Source organism: Parasteatoda tepidariorum, chromosome 8 (assembly GCF_982258835.1).
Source record: "Parasteatoda tepidariorum strain Cologne lab strain chromosome 8, Ptep-v5.0, whole genome shotgun sequence".
Taxonomy (NCBI): domain Eukaryota; kingdom Metazoa; phylum Arthropoda; class Arachnida; order Araneae; family Theridiidae; genus Parasteatoda; species Parasteatoda tepidariorum.
This window is the reverse complement of record NC_141762.1, coordinates 28664960-28692717: the sequence shown is the minus strand read 5'-3', so window position 1 is coordinate 28692717 and position 27758 is coordinate 28664960. Positions and strand designations below refer to the sequence as shown.

Here is a 27758-nt window from a genome sequence, read left to right as displayed (position 1 = left end):
GTTTAACAATAAAAAAACTGCTTTTTGTAGCGATTCAGAAAACCGGAAAAATCAGTTATCTGGAATAGCGGTGGTCCCGATCGTTCCGTATATTCGGTTCCCTACTGTATTAGTCTTTGCGTGAATGTTTTTAAAACAAGGGACAACACAAAGTGATATGCCATTTTGTTACTTTTTTTTTAAATATAAAATCAGCAACCATTGTATATACAATCTCTCAAAACATGTATGCAGTTCTATAATCCAACAACAAACTCCCAAACAAAACTTGCCAAACTTCCAATTACAGCAGATTTTTTTTGCTTCCAGTCAAGTGAAAACATAAAACAAAACGTACCGACTAAGTCTGCTGTGCCAGAGTTTTCTCGGGATAATAAATATTTGCAATATATTCATACCCAAGTATCAGGGAAGTGGTTAAACAATGATCTGAATAGTTGCAGACCAACATTTTGGGGAGTAGACCTGCATCCAGAGGTGAAATGACGATATACTATTTTTTCAAGATATTTCAAATTTTTATTCAAGATGAAGTAATGCTACTTAAAAATGTATTTATAATATTTAAAAATTTCATAACTTTTTACTAGGAAATATCTATAGAATTATAAAGCATTGAGTTTATTTTATATTAAATGTAGAGAAAGTATTTTAATGGTTTTATAATTTATGAATAAGGGGATATAAGTGTGGCATTTATTCTGAACTTCTGCCTTCTAATAAAAGTACTTTTATGAAAATTACTTTAAAAAAAATATACAATGGAAGCCCAATAGTTAAGCAACAATATATGCTTTCTGATAAATCCACAAAAAAAATATCATAAATTTCTACAGTACGCGCAAGCTCCCTAATTATTAAAAAACAATTTTTTGAGTTACAAGATATAAGATAGTTGTACATGGAACTTTTTCAAATGAAAATAAGCAAGCAATTTTTTTTTAGAAATTATGTTGTAGAGAAAAATATTCAAAATCATAAAATAGAATTAATTTAAAAGTTATAATTTTAATACCTAATTAATTTAAATTTGTTATACAATTACACTCATTTCTCTACAGCCAATTAAATAAGTTGAGATTTCACTAAAAAGACTAACTTCAACCTAAAATTTAGATCTTTTTGAATATAGAATTAGCCAATTACCATTTTTATAATCTATCAAACAATTAAACTAAGTTTGATACAAGTATATTAAAATTAGTAAATTTATGAATTATAATAGCCAGTAACAGCAAATTTAGACAGTCGAAAGATAAAATTTTTTTTGAACTTAAACAATGTGCAACATTTTTACTAAAGATCTGACTAAAATGCAATAAGCAAATATTTAAAAGTAGCAAAATAATTCACTTTCTCAAATGCTTTGAGTTTTCATAATAACATTATATTTTTAACATAGTAGTTTAAAAAATTATGTGCATGAATTTCAAAACAATTGTACAACATTTCATGATCTTGTGTATAGCTTAGAGCAAACATCTGGTATGAATATATTTTAAAACCATATTGGAACATATAGTATAAGAGTAAAACTAAAAAATTTCTAAGAAAAATCTTAGGATGATTTTTATGACTTGCTAAAGACAATTTCATATATTACTTTCAACTGTTTAACAAGTTGAGAAAAACTTGGAGTTAGCTTGCAAAGAAAATAAAATTTAGGCAATTGAATACTTATTAATGTTAACTATTAAATTTTAATGAGACATTTTATTTTAACTAGTATCTATAGCTCTTGAAATATGTACCTAAGCTATTGATAAAGAAAAAAAGAATGTAAATACATAAGCTCCAGATTTAAATTAGATTCCTAAGCATAGCTCATATTTGAGTTGATCCATAGATATTAATTTTTTAACTTATTCCCATAACATTTTAATAGTTATAAACCAGTAAAAAACTATAAAGGAAGCAAAATGAAAGTTTTTTTTTTCTCGAAAAATTTAGAACTGTGCGAACAAAATTTCCTAAATGGAAAACATAAGGATTTTACAATATGTTGATATAAAACACTTGATATAAAGATATAAAAAGAATTTAAACTACAAGTTTAAATTTTTGGTTTTCGAATTATGAAATATTTATTAATTTACATTTTAAAAAGGCTGGTTTCATGCATATAAGTTAATGTAATAACTTTGGTTATTATAAATATTTAATAATAATACAAACTAATAAAACAAGTGGAACACCTTGGTAAAATGTTATAACATTAAAAAAATTCACAATATAGACATAACCAGTAATATTCATCCCAAATATTTCAAATTCTGAATTACAGGCGTCTTTCAACCTAAATACCATTAAAATAAACGTTTAATGGATAATGAAAATTACAGAATGTTAAAAATCTTTTAAAAAATAAAAACTACTTTTAAAAAAAAAAAATAAAGCAATTAAAAAAAAATAATGTTTTAAAAAATTTACACTTTTATGAAACTTGGAAAGCATGTAAAGGTAGGGACACTAAAACTCTTATCACCAATTTTGTAAGAACTTCATTTTTAATTTAGATTTAAAAAAAGAAAATGTTAGCATATGTTATATAAAGATGAAAAGGAATAGCAATTTGAAAATTGAATGTTTACCTCAATTTAATTTGAAATAATAATGCTAAGTTTCAGGCATTAAATCAGCATTTTAAAACTTCAAAGCTGACTAACTATTTAAAGATATTAAAGTTTTACTATTTTTGTTGTTTACTTAAATTTTTTTTTCAAACTTAAGTCTCAAAATGAGAATTTAATTTAACAAAAATAATGCTGCACCTAACTTATGTGATATTACCAAACAATAATGATTATAAAAAGTAATCAAGCAAAACCTTTCAGTTGTTTAAATTTTTTTCTTTAATTATCAAAAATTTAGATTTTTAACAGCCTTTATGTTTTAAAAATTTATTTAATTCTGAACTAAATTGCTAAATATACTACGAAGAATTGTTATGCATCATTCCAATAAATTGGACATATTTAAAGAATCATACACACATTAAGAGATTTAGCACGGCTATGTTAATTATCTGTATTTTGATTTCTCAATTGGCTCAAAAAAGATGGTTTTAAATTATAAATTCAATATCACTTTCTGACATTTAGTAAAATTAAGAAAATAAAAATCACACTTATAACAAGAATAGACATAAAACAAATAAAATGTATTTAATACTCACAAGTTAAAAGTTTTATTTCATTTTTAAACAAAATAAATATATTCAAATAAGCTCTCACTATCTGTTGTTATAAATTCACAATGGCTATTATTTCATCAATGTCAAAAAATAATTATACATAAAAAATAGAATTCTTTATATTACAAAGTATGCAAAAAAATGTTTTTTGAAAATATAATATAAATTTAAAGACTAGTAAATAAAAAATAACTATAGTGAATAATAAAAAAATTAGTTTTTTACAAACAGTGTTTAACAGTCATTGAAAAAATTTTTATGATTATTGATGTAATAAAATGATGTAATAAAATTTTTTCAAAGATGGAATTTTTTTATTTTTAAATAGAACTATTTGCTTAAAGATGCATTAGATAGAAGAGATTCTATTATTGGAAGTAAAAATTTTACTTTTAAATGAGATAATTATGCCAATGGCCTAATATAATTCTAAAATCTCTTATAGAAAGTTTTTCTGCTAATATCCAGTTTATATCTTTTAGGCCACTATATGGTCATAATCATACAGACCAAAAATAGTATTTAACATAGATTAGTAATAAATTATAAAATAGTTTTTAAGCAAAAAGATTTACCCGAAAGAGATCTCAAAACCTATGTATTTTTTACATCTTATAAATTAATCATATGAAAATTTTAAAATTACATTAAATAATTACAATTAAGAGATTAATTTAAATTAATTTCTAAAAGGAATTTAAAATTATTTAATAATTTGTCTAATATACTTATCTGGATGGTCTTTAAGCTGCTTGATTTGCAACATAAAAAAAAGATATTTTTTAAATTTTGTCTTCTAACTTATCAGTTAACAGAAGAGGTTCTGAATATTTTTTCTGAGAGTCATTATGCTTAAAGGGACAATGTCAAACCTTCTTGCTTGGCTGAGCCACTGAATTTAAATAATACATTTAAAAAATATAAATATATAACGGCTAATAGAGTGAGATGTAAAATCTTTTAAAAAGTTAACAAGAAACAAAATGTATTGGAATATTTTAAAAATTATATAAATGCATACAGTATTAAGTCATTTGTCTTATTTTTAAATAATGTTAACCCTAAGTAACTAAAAGTAATGGTAGTTACTCACTGGAATTAAAAAATTTCATTAAATAGAAAACTCTTAGATAATTTTAATGCATTTAAGGAGCGACAACAAAAATTTCAGACGTGCAAAAATTTTATGACGTTTGATAAAAATTTTAAAAAAGTAAAAGAATTTTAAATATATTAAGCAATTATTTTTTTTAAACAATTTACGCTTATACAAATCAAGAGCAAATAAAAATTGTAAGGAAAGGTTCAGAAAAATAATGCAAATTTCTTCTACTTTAATTTTAAACTTTAGTTAATTTCTTATTTCTCCATTACATTAATTATTGATAAAATATAATTGAATCTAAAGGGTAAAGCATAGAATAAAATTTCTAATTTTATTTATGTTTAATTGTATAAGAGTTGATTTATAGCAAATTTTATAACTATAATTTATCACATATTCTTAAAATTGGAAGATTTTATGGATAGTACATTTCAATTGTAGTATGTTTTTATTCTTTCACTTAAGGAAAAAAAATTAATAAATAAATTTAAGTAAAAAAGAAAATCTTTACTTAAATATATTTCTTTACCTGAGATAAAAGAGTTGATTTTTTTAAAATAAATAACATGAAATCATTACAAAATTAATAAATGACAAATAAACATGTAGATAAATTCCCCATATGATATGAAACAAAATCTCTTAAATATATTATAAATATAGTTTTTTTTTTTTAAATATAAATATTGTAAGAATGATTCACATTTAACATAAAGTTTAACTTCTCTTTTTCATTCTCAGAATCAGAGGGATTCTCTTTTCTTCTCAACATTATTTTTGTGATAAATATCCAAAGCATCCAATTGTTTTCTTCCTAGCAAGATGTGCGGGCGACGAGATCGCATTAACTCCACAGCTTCTTTAGGAGTCCAATTGTGGCGCTAAAACATACATTTTTTTTTCAGTTTAAAAAGTATATTAAATTATTTACTTAAGAACTATGTTATATTAAACTTAATTAATTGTAAGACATTAACTTTTTAGTTTTATTAGATGACTACCAGGGATGCTAAAAAATAAAAGTCTAAGGAAATGATTTAGATATTTTATTAAATTAAATTTATTATAATAAATAATTACCATATCGATTTTGTACCATTTGTAATTAGAATTATACTTCACTAAACTATTTTAAATGAATGACATTAACTCCTAAATTAAGTTGGATAATCAACAAATATGCTAAAAAGTTAAAATTTTTAAAAAAAATTTGAAGTTATTAACTAACTATTTGCATACCCGCCAACTTTTTGGCTCGAAGTCCGCCCAGCTTCAGATCTAAGGATACCAGTTTGCCTGGGAAGTAAAGACAGCTTATGTCCAATGCTAACCACATTACCGCAATCACACCATGGAACACAAAATTCAAGAGTCGTAACGCACATTGCACCTCTGGTCCACAAAATTTCAAAACCTTAATATACATGACTTCCCTGGCTAACAGGATGCTCGGATTTTATTTATATTTTGAAATATAGGATGAAAATACAGTGAATTCGCGATAACTCGAATCTGATAGGACTGACGAAAAACTTCGACATATCGGAAATTCGACTTATCGTTAGTTTCGGTTTTGGACTTTCAAAATATTGTCGCATTATTTAATTAATGCTTATTAATTACAAATCTTCTAAATGCTTACAATATTTAAGATCATTTTTCTGACAAGCCATTTACGATAAGACTGTTAGAAGCACTTTATGATACCTTGGTCCATCGGCTGCAACTTTGCTGTTGTATTTGGCGGGAGAAACTGCAAGTTTGCTGCTTTCAAATTAGGTTGATCACTATGCGCTGTGCATTTATCCATAAAGAGTATCACTTTTCTTTTTTTAGCGAAGAATTTCCGATCCAATTTTCTTACATAGTCTTCAAATAAAACTGATGTCATCCAGAACTTTTTGTTAGACTTGTAATCCAAAGGATATGTTTTTACATTCTTGAAACATCGGGGATTTCGGTATTTTCCGATAACAAGTAAGGGCAATTTCTTTGTCCCAGACGCATTTCCTTCAACTAGGACAGTCAAACGTTCCTTGCTCATTTTACCCCCTGAGCAGTTTTCATCCTTAAACATCATAGTCTTATTTGGAAGACATTTAAAAAATAAACCCATTTCATCAATATTGAAAACATCATTTTAACTGTATCCTTGAAGTAAATTTGGTAACGTTTCATTTAATCACTTTTCACATACTTCAAGAGGGACAGTTTTAGCTTATCCATGAAGAATGCGAAAGACATTGTGCGTGTTTTGCAAAGGAAGGGGCAAGATATCAGCTCCTGGTTTTTTTCCTTGCTTTAAAAGATCCCAAAAAAATCGAGTTAAAGGGAGTAAAATTCGAGTAATCGAGAATAATTAACATGAAATTGAAGATAAAAGAGTCGGGAACTCATAAAAAAATCGAGTCATAGTAATATTCGAGTTATCGTACTTCGAGTTATAGCGAATTGACTGTAATTAAAAATTAAAGTGGGAAGGTCAACTTATAATCAGATCAGTTAACCAGCTTCTTTAGTTAATTTCTAAAAATTTAGAGCAAATATCGACAACAAATGCTTTTCCGTTGGTTGAGCATTGGCGCTAGATCACCAAATCTAGCAAAAGGACCAATTCAAAATTATGTTTAAAAAAAAAATAGTTGAAAATAAAATTTTTAAAAATAACAAATAAAAATGACAATAGTGAAAGAATATTTTATTAAAAATCTTTTAGGTAATTAATGTTTTGATAAATTAAAAAAGCCACAATAACCATGATGGCTGGGTAGTACAAAAAGGAAGTTGAGACAGCGTATCTTATTAATCGAATCATTTTGTATTTTGAGGTAATTCAAACAAAAAAAAAACTTATGGCTTAAACTTGAATGAGCTTTTCAGAGGCATACAGTAAATAAAAAGGGTTATTTCAAAGAACGAAAGATTCTTTGAAGAAATCTAAATGTTAATCATTGAAATTTCAACTAAATGTTAACTAATAGCGATCAGATAAAAATTACACTTATAATTACACAAAAGTAAGCATAAATTATACCTTCATTAAGTAACAACCAACTAGAGTTGCACTCCTCGTTCTTCCAGCTTTACAATGAACATAAACACTACTTCCTTCACGTACAAATTCAAATATGAATTGAACTCCACGTGCCAGTTTTTCTTGGCTGGGAGCATGAAATATATCTTGGGTACAAAGTTGAAGAAATCTAACTCCTTTCTTCTTCCATTCCTGAATTAAAATATTTTAACATTAACAGAAATCTAAATTATTTAAGGATTATACAAATTCAATTTAATTAAATAGACTAGAAATTTTTTTACTTAAACTTTTTTTTCTTAATAAGAACTTTTTCAATATCTAAAAATGATACTAATATGATAATTAATATGGATCTTTTTAAATTTTGGTTCAGTATATTAATTTAGTTATAAAATAAAAGTTATAGAATAAAACCAGACAAGTGAAATAAAACAGATTTCAGGATGTTTAAAAACTATCCTAACTTAATCTATAAAGAATTAATTCTGAGAAAAGGACACAATGCCTCCTTCTCTTCCCTTTATTTATTCACGTTATTTATCTTAATACAGGTATACTTGTATACCTTGAGTATAGATTTAGTGTACAATCTTACGTAACAGTGACAACATGGATGAACATTAAAAAACTGAAATAATAAAACTTTTTCCTTCTTTTTTAGAAATAAACTATTATATTTAAAAATTGTACACTATCCTTAATTTGCCTTTCGCACACATTCATTTTTTTTAAATAAAAAAGCATATCAAAGGTTTAATAAATAAAGAATTAAATATATAGAAGAACAATAATTTATCTATCTGTACAATAAGGCATTCACTTTTGAGTGTTCTGGACAGGGAAATTTGACAATTAATGATTTTATTATCCAGTTGTGAAAAAAACCTTTCTGACAATTGTCAAAAATCCAAAATTTTGGTGTAAGCATTAGTTATTTTAAGTGTGAAATAATTATAAATAAACATACATATAAAATTACAAGTGATCAACCAATTATGTTCTTAAATTATTTTAATATTAAACTCTTTTTGTTTTTACAATTACTGTAAAAAAACCTGAATTTTTCTGAGGCAAATATTAAAAAATTATTAATTAAAAATTTGAAAAATTGTGATTTATTGCAATTTGTTAATTTTTTATAAAATTGAAATAAAAATAAAAAAGCAAACATCTTATAAAAAAAACATCTTATTCATTAAATGTAAAATCAATTTTCATTTATTCCCATTTAAACTTTACATTTCCTCAAAAAGCATGCAATTACACAAAGGTATTTTGAAGCCCTCTGTACTCAAGTTCATTTTTCAGTTTCATGTGAATAAAACAGAATCCTCAATTTTCTTTAGATCAGAATTTCCTTAAAATGTTAGTTTTTTTAGTGACATATTTTCTCGTAAATTATTTCAAAATATTTTTGGTTGTTGTTGTTAATTTACGTCGCACTAGAGCTGCACAATGGGTTATTGGCGACGGTCTGGGAAACATCCTGGAGGATGATCCGAAGACATGCCATCACAATTTTGATCCTCTGTGGAGGGGATAAAATATTTCATCCCCTCCACAGATCAAATATTTTTGGAAAGTAAAGTTTATATCAGAAGAAAATTCATTTAAATTAGCACAATTCTTGAATAAATGAGAATATATGTTTAAAATAATAAAAGTCAATATATATTGAATTGGTAATAACTTAGCAAATTAAACTTAAAGGTCCCTCTCACATAAACTTAAGGAATTCAAACTAATAAATACACAAATTGATATGTTTTCTTAACAAGGAAAAAGTTTGTAAAGCAGCAAAATTAAACAATAAAAATTTATAGGAAATTTTTTAGACCAAAAACTTCCCCATGGCTGCTTAAAACTTTGCTCGTGTAATCAAACATATTCTACTCCCTTGCATATAAGTAATAAAAACAAATACTGAGAATCAAAAATAGCATTTATAAGTTGAAATCAGACAAATATTGGAGACTGCTTAAGTTTTACTTAATCTAAAAAATCTGTCTAAATTCTGGCAAAAAAGAATTAAAATCAATATTTTGATTGGTAATAATTAACTACTCATATCCTTAGTAGCAAAATAACTTGGGCACTCATTAGACCAGCATTCATGAAACTTGGCTCAGTAAAGGTTCAAAGGCCCGTTATTTACCAATATTGGCCCTACATAGAATTGTCCGATTCACTCGATATTTTATATACAATATACAGCCAATATAAGCCTTATATTGGCCCACTATAAGACCAAAATTAAAAAATCTAGGCATCCCAATATTCAGTGGCGGATCCAGCGCGCGGGGGGGGGGGGGTCATAGGGCTCATGACCCCTTCCCCAAATTGAAAAAATAAAATTAAAATAATAATTTTTTTAATAGTTTACAAAAGAAATAATAAAATATTTTAAACATTATTTAAGGGGGCATATAAACCTAGACAGGGAGGAAAAATAAATATTTTTTCCATCTAATTATGTTCTTCACTGTTTCATGAATCATAGTCCAGGAGATTAAAACAAAGTTCGTCGCAGTTTTATTGTAATGTTGAAGCACTCTTCAACAGGTTTAACCAAAGACTGTATAAAGGTGAAGATGAAAGTGAAGACTTGCGAAACTCGTAACTAAAATCTGGCATTAATAAACATTTAAAAAGAAATTGATTTGGATGTTGAAAAAATCATTGACAGATTTGCCGAAGTTTCTAAAAAACGCATTACATTTATTATTGAAAGAATTTTTTATATATTGTTCTATTGTTCATTATGAAAAAAATAAATGAGAAGTAGCATTAAAAACCACAGTTTTTCTTTTTTCAAAAAAAATATTAAAAAATGTTTTTAATAAAAAAATTAATTGTGGGGGAGGAATCTGAGACTATGACCCCCCCCCCACAGGAAAAATTTCTAGACCTGTCCCTGCCAAAATCCCAGAAGCAGAAAGTGCCTAAAATTGTGACGTACGTCGCAGAACAAACGAAGTCCTGCAGAACAATTTGTATCTTGAATAAGTGACAGTGTTTTCCTGCAATAATAATTTATCAATAATTCATCGTCATTAACAAAATTTTTACACTTCAAAAGTGATTGAAAAAGTAGTAAATCAAGAATGTTTGCCTTGGTTTAAAAAATAATGTAGAGTATCTGTGTATGATCCTGTATTTTAATAAATGAAAATATAGTATTTTAACGTAAAACTGACTTTTTTTCGCTGTGAAATGCTTGCAGAACATTTGTATAAATTAATAAGTCCTGTTGCAGAACATTTGAAAATATTCTGCTTCTGGGGCCAAAATTAGTCCCTCCATGCACGTTCATATAGGAGCCATATTGAACCAAACTAGGGACAAGGTTGTTGCTAGGGATACTTATTACCTGTAATAAAAACTGAATAGTAATAAAATAACAAATAATATTGATCTACAGGTTTTAAGAGTACCATGTTTCAAGAAAAACCAGTGGTTTCAATAATTTTGGCTATATTTTTTATATACGAAATATATCCGTGGCAGAATCACGGCTACATTATCAATGAACGTTATAGAATTCGCGTAGAAAGAATTTTTTTTTTTTTTTTGGGGGGGGGAGGTAAAAAATTTTGGTTTTGAATATTATAAAGATTTTTCTACTGATTTTTTAAAAAAAAATCTCAGTATTATTAAGGCACTCAATGTTCGAATCTTGAATTCAAGAAATCACTCTTTGACACTCCTGGTTCGTGCCAATATCATCGTTAATCCATACAGTATTTCGTCATTTGACAGTTATTGCTACAGATTTTTACAGTTAAAAAAATCCTTAATGTTTTTTTTTAACAATTTTATTACACACGAAATTCAATTCACTTTTTTAATAACATAACAAGGTTTTGAGAAGAAGCTCTTCGACGTAAGAATTCAAATTAATATTAGGTTGATATATAATGCCTAGGGGAAAAATATTTTTTTAACATAACAAGCTTTGAGATATCGAAAGCATACTGCATATTAAATACTACACGTTAAAACTGAAAGTAATTTATAGTATTTTAATAATGACATTAATAATTACATTGCACCATAATTGGTTTCATAAAGAAATTGTAAATTGTTTTAGCACACATTGTATACAAAATTTAATGCAGAGTGAAAAATGCCGGATACTGGTCAAACCAAAAACATTTTACACAATTGTAGCGTTTCATTCATTGTTTATATTTTGATAATTGTAAATTATTTTATAAAACGTTTTTCAATAACTCTTATTTATATTGTGAGTAAATTAAAAAAAGCATTTATAGTTTTTTTTTTTTTTTTTTTTACAAATAAAATTATTTTTTCTTAAAAGAAATTTAAAAAAATAATAATTAATAAGAATTAAAAATAGTAAACTATTTAACCTCTTCTGTGGTCACCCATCTTTGGAGTTCAAAATCTTCGTTCATTGATACTACACCTCTTACATTCTCCTCCTCTACTAGCTAAAATGAATGAGTGAGTTAATAAAATAAAAATTATTTTTCATGAAGTCAAATAATTTAAGAGTACTTTTCGGTTAGCCAAACCTAAGAAACCTCTTTATTAAAATTTTATTAATTTATTTTTATTTTTATGTGTTAAAAAAACAAACAAAATAGAAAAGTTGGTGGAGGTTTATATTTTTGCAACTCTTCGCCTGCGCCTGGCTCACTGAAAAGTACCAATCAAAAACATTTTATATTCTACTAGTACAACAGAACACGAAATTAATCAAATTTAATTTACTTAAGGAATTAACAACCTTATTCAAGATAATTTTTAAAACTTAATTTTAATTTAGTTAAAGGCAAATTTTATCTTCTCTATCAAAGTAAATGAGAGTTGCTTTAGCTTCAAAAACATTCTCAAGTTAATTTTTAATAATTACTAATAATTGTACTGAATAAAATAAAAATACATGAAAATAAGTAAATTTACCAGTAACAGCACTTCATGTAGCAAATAAAAAAAGACTTAATAAGATTTTTTTAGAATTATGTATTAAAAAGATCCATAAAAAAGTGACCTAATACAGCTAACTAATAATTATTGGTGAATACGTTTCATGGTTTGGTCACATTGAGAGATCACCTGACAGCCGAGTGGCAAAGATCCTGCATTGGAATCCCTTGAGCAATAGATCGAGAGACAGGCATGAGAAAAGGTGGATTTATGATATCTTGGATAATTTAAAAGCTTTAAGGATCTCCAACTGGAAGATTAAGGTTGGAGGACAGAGCTGTATGGAGAAACATTGTGTGGCAGGATAAGGCCCACCCTGGGCTGTAGTGCCAATAAAGAAGATAAAACAGATTAATGCAGAAAATGTATAGAAAAATTATCTATAAAATTACTGCGGAGATTTCCATATCATGATCTGTGGCAGAATTAGTGCCAAGTCTTGGAAACTTCCGGGCGGTAGCCCACGAGAAACTAAAAAAAACATCACAGAAAGCAGGGATGAGATTGGCCAAAAGGCAAAAAAGCTGAATTTCCATGTGAGTAAATTTTACCCGTGTGCAATTGCTTAATAATAAATTCTTGACAATTTAAGATAACAAACAACAAAAATTTTTATTTTAGTTGGAAAAAATTACATGATAATCAGCAACTGTTTAGATAATTATTTTTCATATGATAAGAATTTCGCACTTTACATCATAAATAACAGCAGCATTATTATTTCTTCAATTTCAATGCTGAGTTAATAAACTTTTTGTTTGCAAAATCTTTTTTTTGTTGCTTAATTTGCTGCAAACGCTTTAGGTTTTCAAAACATGCAGAAAATCCTTTAACAAGGTCAAATTTCTTGTAATGCAGCTTGTGAATGAGGGGAAACAGATTGGTGATTAATTTAGTCGTTAGCCCATCATCAAACATCTTTTCACAAATCCTATTTTTTCTTTCTTTACCTGCCTTTGTCACATTCTTCTTTGCAAGCACAGAATGTAAATTTTGAATATGCCTACATATACTAATAATTGTTGATAGAAAAACAGTCACATTTATAGTAACTAATTTAAAAAAAACCCTACTTCTTACAAGAATTGCGATAATTGATTTTAAACTTGTGTGAATATGAATCATTACAAATGTTTTTTAAAACGCATAAATACATATAGTGATATTGGATTTTTAAATCTCGCAAATAAGAATTATATTGTAGTATATTCAAATTGCGTGAATAAGAATCGAAATGTTAGCAAATACCGGGTTTGAGACTTTTAAAAAGCTTGTTTGAAGCAGCGACGTTTGAATTATGAAAATACGAACTATCTGGCGGGCGGGTAAAAATGAGGAAAATTGTATCTTCTGCGCGTAAAAGTGGCGAAAATAGCTAAAATTTGGAAGGATTGACAGATATGTAGGTTGAATTTTCTGTTTATCTTTGAAAATCAGAAATAAATATAATAATTCAACGGCTAAATTTTTTGAAAAAGCAAAATATTTATTTAAAAATTTTTTTTTTTAAAAAAAGTGAAACTTTTAGATAATCGGAGTTTTTGATAAAAAAAGGCGGATATTCGAGACACAAAAGTAAAAAAAGCGGAAATCCGCTAAAAAGGGGAAAAATCTCATCCTTGAGAAAGGGGCCAATTCGAAAGGGATAACTCATAGCCTGTATGCTTTTTTTTTTTTTTTTTTAAATTCGCAAGTTCAAAATCTATTTGGCACCTTGGCGATTGTAGTTGGCGCGACAGATCACGATAGAGAAATATCCTGCAAATGACCTATTAAAATAAACATGAAGTCTTAGTGATTAAAACCGAAAAGGCTATGCCCTCGAAATGACGTTTTCATCAGTACGATCATATTACATTCAAGGTTTTTCATAGCATGGTTCATACTTCATAGCATGAAAGTGTAAAAGTTAATTTATAACATTCTCTTAACAATTTTTAAAAGAAAAAAAACTATATGATACTATAGCCAAATATGAACGAATAAGAATTTGACCATATAATTAAAGTGCAAAAGTTAATTTAAAATATTAGTTTAACTATTTATGCGAAAAAAACAAAACAAAACAATAAGTAATCTATAAATTACTGATTAACTTACTTTTTCAGTAATAGAACGAAAAGGTAAAGCTCCTAAGATGACGTTTTCATCAATCCGATCGTACCACATACGAGATGATAGTTTTTCCATGACAACATTATACAGAAGTGTTGGATAAAACGATGCTCTTGCTAACATGATGGCACAATTTCAAAATAAGTTATATGACACTATCACAGGGTAATGAGGAGAGTTGTGTCAAAAATACATTACGCTGTTGGCTAAAAATAATTGGGGAGTTTAAATGTGCATTGCCAATTATGCATACCGGTATTGCTTATCATGAGTAAAACAAGCAAAAATTCGAAAACTCCTGGTGAGAGCTTGATGAGCTGATAGTATTAACATATTCTAAGCAGTGTATTTTTAAACTAAGCTTATAAGAGCAATTTATGCTCATTAAAAATCTCGAAACTCGTTCTCGTCTGCCAACTGCCAGCTGCTAAATGCATTCTAAACATAGCAAAAATGTTGCCATTATGTAATTGGTTTCTTTAAGAAATATTATGGGCTCTTTTTAAATGACGTAGAAAGTGCGAGGTGTAGGAATTAAGGATCACTCTGAATCCCATTCAATAATTAGATTGTTCAATGTACAGTGTGCAAAATAAGAAACGGACCACCATAAATAACTTTTGATCTAATGATTGGATCTTCACGTTCCTAAGACTCAATCTTAATGGTTCATGGGGGTAATCTCAAATATGCGAATTAATTAGTGCAGACGATGTTTTAATTTACGAAATCGGAAACAAAATCGTACTTTCTCTGAATAAAACATACCCCTTTTTTTTGACGGATTCGGAATTTTGTTCCTGAAAACATAGCGAAATATGGCCCCAATAGTTTGGTCAAGAGATCGGTCCAAAGGCCCTTAATGTTAAATTTACTTTTTGAATATTTTGTCTCAAGAAATTCTGAAGTGAATTGAAAAATCTTTGCACACAATTATAAAAATGCGTTTATCAAAGAATAATTCCATGCAAAAAATAACTTTTAATAAATATTTATCATATATTTAATATTAGTCGAGAAAGTTTTGAGTTGCAAGGTATATATTTTTTTACATCATCTTAAAAAATGTTATTTTACATGGCAAATAGTTCCTGAGAAATCGAATTTCAAACATCTGGCTTTTTTGAAATTCAATCTCTCTGGAACTATTTAACCGATTTTGCTCAAATTTTGTATTTCACCATATAAAATTATATTCTTTAAAAATGATGCAAGAATTTGTTTACCTTACAATTCAAAATTATTTTAACCATCATGAAATATAATAATAAAAAATAAATAAATATTTATTAAAAGTTATTTTTGGCATGGATTATTTTTTTTTTCCTTTTTGATAAAAGAATTTAAGAATTGTGTGAAAAAAATTTTCAATTCACTTACAAAGTTCTCGCGATATAATGAAATACGCAGAAAGTAAAATTAAAGGGTTCAAACTTTAGACCGCTCTCCAGACCAGCCTATTGGGACCATATTTCCCTAATTGCGGCTACCCCCTATATTTTTCGCATTATATATTTTTCGCTATTTTTTTATATAGTATATATAGTTATTTTTTATATAGTTATTTTTTATATAGAATAGTTTTGCCCAAAAAGAAAGAAAGAATAAATGACAAAAAAAAAAAAAGAAAATTTTAAAATTTTTACTTTTTCGGACTTGGTCAAAACTAAATATTCCTATTAAAAAAAATGTAAAAACTTAAATGTTATCCAAACAGAAGGACATTTAACACTTAACAAAATTTGTGAGTTTCCCCTTTTAAGATAGGCGAAATTGTTAACTCAGCTGAGTTTTTTATACTTGATACTGATTTACTATATGCTTTAGTAGGGTTGCAAATTTGCAAAGATTTTTGCTTGTTTATTGATTGTGTCGGGCCAGTTGTTACTCAATTTGGTACAAGACTGATCATCTCTGCTAATTCTAAAAGGGACAACTTATCTTTGCACATTAGACAGCAGAATTCTCAAAATGTTAAGGTTAAAAATGGTGAGAAAAAAAAAAGATGTTTCAGTAAAAGTAAACATCGAAAAAATAAATGTTAAAGATGTTTCAGTAAAAGTAGACATTGAAAAAAATAATGCAAAGGGTAACAAAAATAAAAAGAAAAGGAAAAATAGGAAAAAGAAAGAATGACCAAGAAACTGATTACAAAAAAATAAATAAAAAGAAATATAAGTAAAAACAATTTTTTTTTGGAAATAGTATACGTATCAAAGCTTAGGAAATATCACAGCCCACAAATGTTGAAATTAAATCATGCATAGTGTCCAAAGGAAAAGAAATTTTTTTTACTTTCTTCAAAGGAAGAAGTAAACCCTATATTTTTGAGAGATCCGAATTGCGCAGAGATGTTTACCTCAGCATCATTTGGATGTGAGGGCGATGAAAGTTGTACTTTTTTTTCCTCAACAAGGTGAGAAAAATATAATAAACTATTTTTGTATATGTCCAATCTGGATCTCTCAATTTCCCTCTGCTTCAAGAAATTCGGTTTTCCTCCATTTTAACGGGGAATACAGACTTTCATCAAGTAAAGAACCCCTTACCACACAGATTCTTAAATTCTGATTAAATGACACTTGTTGTCCAGTTCGTTCGTATAAAAAATTGTGTATATATTTGTGTGAAAAATTTTTGAAAATTTTAGTTGAATAGTTATATAAACATGTTTCATTTTTCTTTCTGTTTAGTTGACTAAATAGATAAATTGCATTATCATGTTTTTTATGTTTTTCATTGTAAAAAATTTTTTTTTTAAACACTTAATTGAAAAAATGTTATTTGTGGTAGGGAAAAGGAACAGTCGTACCAACCTAAAATTTTAGAAATTTAAAGTATTCAAAATTTTTTTATTTTGGCTTACCAAAATTTTTTTTTTTTGGGGGGGGGGAGGTGATGTAATACAGAAATTATGAAAACTTTTGTATTAATAACAACATTAAAACTCTTTCGTTTTCATTAAATGTCTTTGGTAAAGAATAGGTGTAGAAATTCTATTTTGAGACTTCAAGGCTGAAAACTTACCATTGAATCATAATTAGATTTATATTTCAAAGGATGAGTTATTTTCGTCATTTTAATATTGGGTCTCTATCGGGGAAATTTCAATGTTTCTGGACAACTGAAAACAGCCAATACAATGCCGATATGCACTTGCCAAAAATGGCCCGATAAAAATGTGTCAAATGGCCGACATCGACCCGACATCATTGACAGTATCGGCTCCAGCTGCCGGCCGGCCGGACACTTTTTTGCCGCAGCCGATTCGGCCAACTATGTTGGGCCGATGACGGTGCTATCGGTCACTGTATATTGGCCCGTTATCCCGCCTTAAATGTTGTGTTTGCTGGGATGTTGAGTCACCTCAGCTAGATTTGGCATGTGACATTTTTAGCGGCAATCATTGGTCGATTCGCTGTGTAAGAGAAATAATAACGTAAACAAAACAAAGCAAACGTTGCTGTTGTTGTAGTTGTAGTTCATTTACGTCGCACTAGAGCTGCACAATGGGCTATTGGCGACGTTCTGGGAAACATCCCTGAGGGTGATCCGAAGACATGCCATCACAATTTTGATCCTCTGCAGAGGGGATGGCATCTCCGCTTCGGTAGCCCTGACGACCTGCACGCGAAGTCGAGCACTTTACGGTAGAACAGGTTAACGAGGACCAATACCGCACACCCTCGGTCCCTACGCAGACTGATCCAAGTGGTCACCCACCCGCACACTGACCGCAGTCAGTGATGCTTGACTTCGGTGATCTGCTGGGAACCGTGTCTTAACGATCAGTCCACTTCGGGACAGCAAACGTTGCCACCGGCGGAAAACAAATACAGCCAAAATTTGGGAGCCATCTAAGAGATTATATATTAGATAAATATGTTAGATTATATATTAGATTAGATAAAGCTTTTTATTTTCATCTTATGAGAAACATGAATTATTCTAATATTTTGAATCGAAGTCGTACTTTAGAAGAAAAAAAGTTTTCTCTCTTTCTTTCAGAGCTTTATGGGGCGTTTATTATAAAGCTCTCGATTTCCAATACACAAACATATTAGCAAACAGCTTTGTAGGGGGAAATGTAGAGAAATGAACGGGAACGAGATTATTTCAAAGAATATTCCAGTTATGAAACCTATGGATCCCTACACAAATTCATGTTTCCAAAAACATTAGAAAAAATTTCGAATTAAGTTGCACTGCTATATTTGAAAGATTATTTTCTCCATGCAGAACAGCGGCTCGATCCCCAGAAGCGACTTGAAAGCCACCCAGATGCAGATCGATACCAGAATGTGTGGGAAGTAAAGGTGGACTGTGCAAATGATTATCAATGCCCTTGTTATAAAATTGCGGAGTTTTAACTTCCATGATCCCCCCTGGACCACATCATGCTCTTGCGGGAATACTTTTCTTTATTGTTTCCATGCGGATTCTATTAGGATTACCATTAGGATTCTATTACAAAAACTAGTTTGAAAATATTTATTTTGATCCGATTATTTTTACTAACGCTAATTCGCACTTCAATATATTACAACTTCTGAGGGCCGGGATAGCCTGGTTAGTAGGACGTTTGACTCATGTTCGTGAGACCAGAAGTGCGAATCCCGAAGCCGAAGTAGCCTCGAATGGTGGCTGGTGCACGTTAAATCTGTCGGGGATACAAATCCTGCAACTTCCAGATAACAAATCAATACCTCTCGGGGTATTGAATTGGAGATTGATTGTACTCTGATTCAGATCAAAATTACGATCTGTGGATGAAAGAAGGAATCTATGAATAGGTACGCCCAGTATCAACGAGCTGTGACGTGTGTGTAGCTGAAATCATATTCTTGGCCATAGATAGTGCCCCAGAAAGACAAGAAATGCACCCTCTGCTTTAAATTCGCTTGATTTCCAAGCAGGCTAACTAGCATTGGCAAGTGGCATTTGAAACAGCTACTACTACTTCTATTTCATTATACTACTTCCTTGATTTTCACATTTTTTGTAAGTAACTTTATATTAATAGTCATGTCAAGTTCAATTAAAAAATGTTGGAGAATAAATATTTCTGGAGTAGTGCAAATTTTTTGCAACAATCTCGAAGTAATATTTTTTTCCACGAATCGTTAAAAGAAGATTTTAATAAAATAAATCATTGTTAATAATCATTAACCATGCATAATTCTTACTTTATGTGAGATAAAAACTTAAACACCATTTCATATTAAGACTTCAAAATTTGAAGCACTTAATCATGAAAAACACGTCTGAAGTACGATGTAAATAATAATTTGTATAGATTGATAATATGTTCTTCAATCCTCAGTGACGCGACAGTTCTAGAGCCCCTATTTTTGGCTTTGCCTTCCATCCAGTTATTTTCGATGTTCTTAGAGAGATTCAATGTATTCGTTTAGGTATTCGAGTAATGTATAAGTTTAGGTCACCTTCACCCTAAGAATTTTATTAATGTGTATTATTTTTCAGTTTTTGGATTAACACTTCTTCATGGGCATTGTTGACAGCAAGGTTGTGGTCAATGTCCCTATTAATAACTAGAAATCATCAAACGTCCCTCATCCTCCAATTTTTTCCCGGGGCTCCACCATATATATATATATATATATATATATATATATATATATATATATATATATATATATATATATATATATATATATATATATATATATATATATATATATATATATATATATATATATATATATATATATATATATATATATATATATATTGTAGTGGTAGCGCTTCGCGCTGCCGTGCCACAGGTCCTTGGTTCGATCCTTGGGCCGGGCAAGGCCGACTCAGCCTTTCATCCCTTCAGTGGGTTGATAAAATGAGTACCAAGCATGCTTGGGAACTAACACTGGGGGTTCCGCGTTCGGCTGACCACCTGACCGGAACATATGCTCCTGCACCCCAGAGCCCAAGGTCAAGAAAACTGAGATGGGCACAGTCGGCCTTGGCCCTCTTAATGGGCTGTCGCGCCACTGAGTTAGTTATATATATTGTAACTCTACACATTATGGAAAATCATTTAATGCTTCCTAATATGGAAGTGAAAGAGGAACAAGATTCTGAAAATAACTCATCCTTTGAAATATAAATCTAATTGTGATTCAATGGTATGTTTTCAGCCTTGAAGTCTCAAAATAGAATTTCTACACCTATTCTTTACCAAAGACATTCAATGAAAACGAAAGAGTTTTAATGTTGTTATTAATACAAAAGTTTTCATAATTTCTGTATTACATCACCTCCCCCCCCCCCAAAAAAAAAATTTTGGTAAGCCAAAATAAAAAAATTTTGAATACTTTAAATTTCTAAAATTTTAGGTTGGTACGACTGTTCCTTTTCCCTACCACAAATAACATTTTTTCAATTAAGTGTTTAAAAAAAATTTTTTTTACAATGAAAAACATAAAAAACATGATAATGCAATTTATCTGTTTAGTCAACTAAACAGAAAGAAAAATGAAACATGTTTATATAACTATTCTACTAAAATTTTCAAAAATTTTTCACACAAAAATATACACAATTTTTTATGCGAACGAACTGGACAACAAGTGTCATTTAATCAGAATTTAAGATTCTGTGTGGTAAGGGGTTCTTTACTTGATGAAAGTCTGTATTCCCCGTTAAAATGGAGGAAAACCGAATTTCTTGAAGCAGAGGGAAATTGAGAGATCCAGATTGGACATATACAAAAATAGTTTATTATATTTTTCTCACCTTGTTGAGAAAAAAAAAGTACAACTTTCATCGCCCTCACATCCAAATGATGCTGAGGTAAACATCTCTACGCGCGATTCGGATCTCTCAAAAATATAGGGTTTACTTCTTCCTTTGAAGAAAGTAAAAAAGTTTTCTTTTCCTTTGGACACTATGCATGATTTAATTTCAACATTTGTGGGCTGTGATATTTCCTAAGCTTTGATACGTGTACTATTTCAAAAAAAAAATTGTTTTTACTTACATTTCTTTTTATTTATTTTTTTGTAATCAGTTTCTTGGTCATTCTTTCTTTTTCCTATTTTTCCTTTTGTTTTTATTTTTGTTACCCTTTGCATTATTTTTTTCAATGTCTACTTTTACTGAAACATCTTTAACATTTATTTTTTCGATGTTTACTTTTACTGAAACATCTTTTTTTTTCCTCACCATTTTTAACCTTAACATTTTGAGAATTCTGCTGTCTAATGTGCAAAGATAAGTTGTCCCTTTTAGAATTAGCAGAGATGATCAGTCTTGTACCAAATTGAGTAACAACTGGCCCGACACAATCAATAAACAAGCAAAAATCTTTGCAAGTTTGCAACCCTACTAAAGCATATGGTAAATCAGTATCAAGTATAAAAAACTCAGCTGAGTTAACAATTTCGCCTATCTTAAAAGGGGAAACTCACAAATTTTGTTAAGTGTTAAATGTCCTTCTGTTTGGATAACATTTAAGTTTTTACATTTTTTTTAATAGGAATATTTAGTTTTGACCAAGTCCGAAAAAGTAAAAATTTTAAAATTTTCTTTTTTTTTTTGTCATTTATATCTTTCTTTCTTTCTTTTTGGGCACAATTTTTTTTTTCAAAAATTTTAGTTCGGATATTTTTTGAAGTAATTTTTGTGCAGAGATCTTAATTGGTAATTTAATTTGTCACAATCGGGTGTTAGGAAATTCTAATATTTTTATTTCTATTTTATTCTCATTTTTTATTTTTTCGTCGATTATTAACCTGATAATGTATGCATCCATTACCTAGATCTATCTTCGAATCATTCAAAATTTTTGGACATTTACTTCAACCACATTTATTTCCTTCAAAAACATTTTAAATGCACTATAAATACAATAATATATTATAATTTTAAAAAAAAGCAATAAAAACACTAGAAATGCAATCTAATCATTAATAATATACTATTGAATTATTCATAATAATAAGTTTAGAGCAAGACTCATCTCTTATGCCAATAAAATTTGAACAACCTACTCTCCAACTTCGACCTTCATCAATTTCGTTGAAGAGAAGAAAAAAAATTTATCATTATTTAAAAAAAAGCAATATAAATACTAAAAATGCACTCCAACAATGAACAAGATACTATTGATTAAATTTCATAATAAAAGTTTTATATCACTACTCATTATGAAGAGAAAAAAAAATATCACTCGATTTCAATACTTTTCCTTCATTTGTGTGAAGAGAAAAGGAAAAAAATATATAATTGTTTTTTTTGTTTTGTTTCAAGCGTGCACTTAACTTCGTAACTTTTCATGAGCATTCATGATATTTAGTCGCGCACAAAATTTTTGTTTTCACTTTTGCACAAACTTGAGCACTAAGAAATTGTAGGGTCAACTCCATGGATCGGACACACATCAACTGGTTTCAGGGGACAATCTCGATCCAACATCAGCATTCCACTAGCGAGGAGGTACATGTAGTTAATGATGATATGAGGAATCCTTCTTTTCCTTCTACGCTTTTTCACTGCCGATGAAGGAAAAAAAATTTCCCCAGGTGGGTGATGAGATGAGGTTTTCCGAATCCACAGCCAGTCTCTAAAGAACTGCGTAAGTTTCCTCCGCAAGCAACTATCCTGGCGTCTTATAATAACAGGGCTACATCCTTGTTATCATTGTTGCATTCAGCTTTAATAATTCAGTCGTAAGCCATAATAAGTTCTCAAAATGTTTATAGGCTGGTTCTCAAAAGGTTTATAGGCTCAAAAGGTAGGCTGGTGATTATAACAGTTCACATCCCCACTCCACAAGGGAGGGGGTGTGGACAAAACTCCGGATGGTTCCGGCAGATGTTTTATGGAACACGTTAATCAGCAAGAGACATGCGAAAACAATCGCTTCCGCATTAAATACAAACAGAGAATGATGTAAACAGGCTCAAGTCGTGCATACCTTTGTAACTCTACGCATTTTGGAAAATCATTTAATGCTTCCTAATATGGAAGTGAAGGAGGGACAAGATTCTGAAAATAACTCCTCCTTTGAAATATAAATCTAATTATGATTCATTGGTATGTTTTCAGCCTTGAACTCCCAAAATAGAATTTCGACACCTATTCTTTACCAAAGACATTTAATGAAAACGAAAGAGTTTTAATGTTGTTATTAATACAATATATATATATATATATATATATATATATATATATATATATATATATATATATATATATATATATATATATATATATATATATATATATATATATATATATATATATATATATATATATATATATATATAGATAAAAAATAACGTTTCAGTGCCAAAATGACTGTCCGCGTCCGGTTACGTGAGTGTCCGCTTTGCGGAGAATGTACATAATGGTTTATTCATAGAAGATTTCCGGGGAATTAAAAATATGTCCGTATTGAGAGGCGTCCGTTTTGCAAGAGTGTCCGTAACAGGAGGTTTCACTGCATATATATATATATATATATATATATATATATATATATATATATATATATATATATATATATATTGTATTAATAACAACATTAAAACTCTTTCGTTTTCATTAAATGTCTTTGGTAAAGAATAGGTGTCGAAATTCTATTTTGGGAGTTCAAGGCTGAAAACATACCAATGAATCATAATTAGATTTATATTTCAAAGGAGGAGTTATTTTCAGAATTTTGTCCCTCCTTCACTTCCATATTAGGAAGCATTAAATGATTTTCCAAAATGCGTAGAGTTACAAAGGTATGCACGACTTGAGCCTGTTTACATCATTCTCTGTTTGTATTTAATGCGGGAGCGATTGTTTTCGCATGTCTCTTGCTGATTAACGTGTTCCATAAAACATCTGCCGGAACCATCCGGAGTTTTGTCCACACCCCCTCCCTTGTGGAGTGGGGATGTGAACTGTTATAATCACCAGCCTACCTTTTGAGCCTATAAACCTTTTGAGAACCAGCCTATAAACATTTTGAGAACTTATTATGGCTTACGACTGAATTATTAAAGCTGAATGCAACAATGATAACAAGGATGTAGCCCTGTTATTATAAGACGCCAGGATAGTTGCTTGCGGAGGAAACTTACGCAGTTCTTTAGAGACTGGCTGTGGATTCGGAAAACCTCATCTCATCACCCACCGGGGGAAATTTTTTTTCCTTCATCGGCAGTGAAAAAGCGTAGAAGGAAAAGAAGGATTCCTCATATCATCATTAACTACATGTACCTCCTCGCTAGTGGAATGCTGATGTTGGATCGAGATTGTCCCCTGAAACCAGTTGATGTGTGTCCCATCCATGGAGTTGACCCTACAATTTCTTAGTGCTCAAGTTTGTGCAAAAGTGAAGACAAAAATTTTGTGCGCGACTAAATATCATGAATGCTCATGAAAAGTTACGAAGTTAAGTGCACGCTTGAAACAAAACAAAAAAAACAATTATATATTTTTTTCCTTTTCTCTTCACACAAATGAAGGAAAAGTATTGAAATCGAGTGATATTTTTTTTTTCTCTTCATAATGAGTAGTGATATAAAACTTTTATTATGAAATTTAATCAATAGTATCTTGTTCATTGTTGGAGTGCATTTCTAGTATTTATATTGCTTTTTTTTAAATAATGATAAAATTTTTTTTCTTCTCTTCAACGAAATTGATGAAGGTCGACGTTGGAGAGTAGGTTGTTCATATTTTATTGACATTAGAGATGAGTCTTGCTCTAAACTTAATATTATGAATAATTCAATAGTATATTATTAATGATTAGATTGCATTTCTAGTGTTTATATTGCTTTTTTTTAAAATTATAATATAATATTGTATTTATAGTGCATTTAAAATGTTTTTGAAGGAAATAAATGTGGTTGAAGTAAATGTCCAAAACTTTTGAATGATTCGAAGATAGATCTAGGTAATGGATGCATACATTATCAGGTTAATATCGACGAAAAAATAAAAAATGAGAATAAAATAGAAATAAAAATATTAGAATTTCCTAACACCCGATTGTGACAAATTAAATTACCAATTAAGATCTCTGCACAAAAATTACTTTAAAAAATATCCGAACTGAAATTTCTGAAAAAAAAAATTGTGCCCAAAAAGAAAAAAAGAAAGATATAAATGACAAAAAAAAAAAAAAAAAAAAAAAAAAAAATTGTAAAATTTTTACTTTTTCGGACTTGGTCAAAACTAAATATTCCTATTAAAAAAAATGTGAAAACTTAAATGTTACCCAAACAGAAGGACATTTCACACTTAACAAAATTTGTGAGTTTCCCCTTTTAAGATAGGCGAAATTGTTAACTCAGCTGAGTTTTTTATACTTGATACTGATTTACCATATGCTTTAGTAGGGTTGCAAACTTGCAAAGATTTTTGCTTGTTTATTGATTGTGTCGGGCCAGTTGTTACTCAATTTGGTACAAGACTGATCATCTCTGCTAATTCTAAAAGGGACAACTTATCTTTGCACATTAGACAGCAGAATTCTCAAAATGTTAAGGTTAAAAATGGTGAGAAAAAAAAAGATGTTTCAGTAAAAGTAAACATCGAAAAAATAAATGTTAAAGATGTTTCAGTAAAAGTAAACATTGAAAAAAATAATGCAAAGGGTAACAAAAAGAAAAGGAAAAATAGGAAAAAGAAAGAATGACCAAGAAACTGATTACAAAAAAAAAAAAGAAATAAAAAGAAATGTAAGTAAAAACAATTTTTTTTTGAAATAGTACACGTATCAAAGCTTAGGAAATAGCACAGCCCACAAATGTTGAAATTAAATCATGAATAGTGTCCAAAGGAAAAGAAATTTTTTTTACTTTCTTCAAAGGAAGAAGTAAACCCTATATTTTTGAGAGATCCGACTCGCGCGTAGAGATGTTTACCTCAGCATCATTTGGATGTGAGGGCGATGAAAGTTGTACTTTTTTTTTCTCAACAAGGTGAGAAAAATATAATAAACTATTTTTGTATATGTCCAATCTGGATCTCTCAATTTCCCTCTGCTTCAAGAAATTCGGTTTTCCTCCATTTTAACGGGGAATACAGACTTTCATCAAGTAAAGAGCCCCTTACCACACAGAATCTTAATTTCTGATTAAATGACACTTGTTGTCCAGTTCGTTCGCATAAAAAATTGTGTATATTTTTGTGTGAAAAATGTTTGAAAATTTTAGTAGAATAGTTATATAAACATGTTTCATTTTTCTTTCTGTTTAGTTGACTAAACAGATAAATTGCACTATCATGTTTTTTATGTTTTTCATTGTAAATAATTTTTTTTTAAACACTTAATTGAAAAAATGTTATTTGTGGTAGGGAAAAGGAACAGTCGTAACAACCTAAAATTTTAGAAATTTAAAGTATTCTAAATTTTTTTATTTTGGCTTACCAAGATGTTTTTTTTGGGGGGGGGGGGGTGATGTAATACAGAAATTATAAAAACTTTTGTATTAATAACAACATTAAAACTCTTTCGTTTTCATTGAATGTCTTTGGTAAAGAATAGGTGTAGAAATTCTATTTTGAGACTTCAAGGCTGAAAACATACCATTGAATCATAATTAGATTTATATTTCAAAGGAGGAGTTATTTTCAGAATCTTGTCCCTCTTTCACTTCCATATTAGGAAGCATTAAATGATTTTCCATAATGCGTAGAGTTACAATATATATATTATATGGTGGAGCCTCGGGAAAAAATTGGTGGATGAGGGATGTTTGATGATTTCTAGTTATTAATAGGGACATTAACCAATACCTTGCTGTCAACAATGCCCATGAAGAAGTGTTAATCCAAAAATTTAAAAATAATACACATTAATAAAATCCTTAGGGTGAAGGTGACCTAAACTTGAATACATTGAATCTCTCTAAGAACATCGAAAATAACTGGATGGAAGGCAAAGCCAAAAATAGGGGCACTAGGACTGTCGCGTCACTGAGGATTGAAGAACATATTATCAATCTATACAAATTATTATTTACATCGTACTTCAGAGGTGTTTTTCATGATTAAGTGCTTCAAATTTTGCAGTCGTAATACGAAATGGTGTTTAAGTTTTTATCTCACATAAAGTAAGAATTTTGCATGGTTAATGATTATTAACAATGATTTATTTTATTAAAATCTTCCTTTAACGATTCGTGGAAAAAAATATTACTTCGAGATTGTTGCAAAAAATTTGCACTACTCCAGAAATATTTATTCTCCAACATTTTTTAATTGAACTTGACATGACTATTAATATAAAGTTACTTACAAAAAATGTGAAAATCAAGGAAGTAGTATAATGAAATAGAAGCAGTTCAAATGCCACTTGCCAATGCTAGTAAGCCTGCTTGGAAATCAAGCGA

At 29.1% G+C, this 27758-nt stretch overlaps 1 protein-coding gene across 1 annotated transcript; it reads right to left on the bottom strand.

Moving 5' to 3' along the window:
- Positions 1-3149: 3149 nt before the first annotated feature.
- Positions 3150-14847, bottom strand: PTPMT1 (protein tyrosine phosphatase, mitochondrial 1). Its single transcript, XM_016069875.5, has 4 exons — positions 14389-14847; positions 11709-11789; positions 7333-7524; positions 3150-5179 (listed from the first exon to the last, which is right to left on the bottom strand). Exons 1-4 carry the CDS (start codon positions 14524-14526, stop codon positions 5042-5044), a joined length of 549 nt encoding a protein of 182 aa, XP_015925361.1. The 5' UTR covers positions 14527-14847; the 3' UTR covers positions 3150-5041.
- Positions 14848-27758: the final 12911 nt, after the last annotated feature.

Bases quoted from the DNA above. Each gene is read 5' to 3' on its own strand.
- PTPMT1 (XM_016069875.5), bottom strand. From the start codon at position 14,526: ATGTTAGCAAGAGCATCGTTTTATCCAACACTTCTGTATAATGTTGTC. The intron at 7,525-11,708 runs GTTAAATAGTTT...ATTTTAATTCAG, and splicing joins GATGGGTGACCACAGAAGAG to GAATGGAAGAAGAAAGGAGT. The intron at 5,180-7,332 runs GTATAATTTATG...TGTATGTTTTAG, and splicing joins TTGGTTGTTACTTAATGAAG to CGCCACAATTGGACTCCTAA.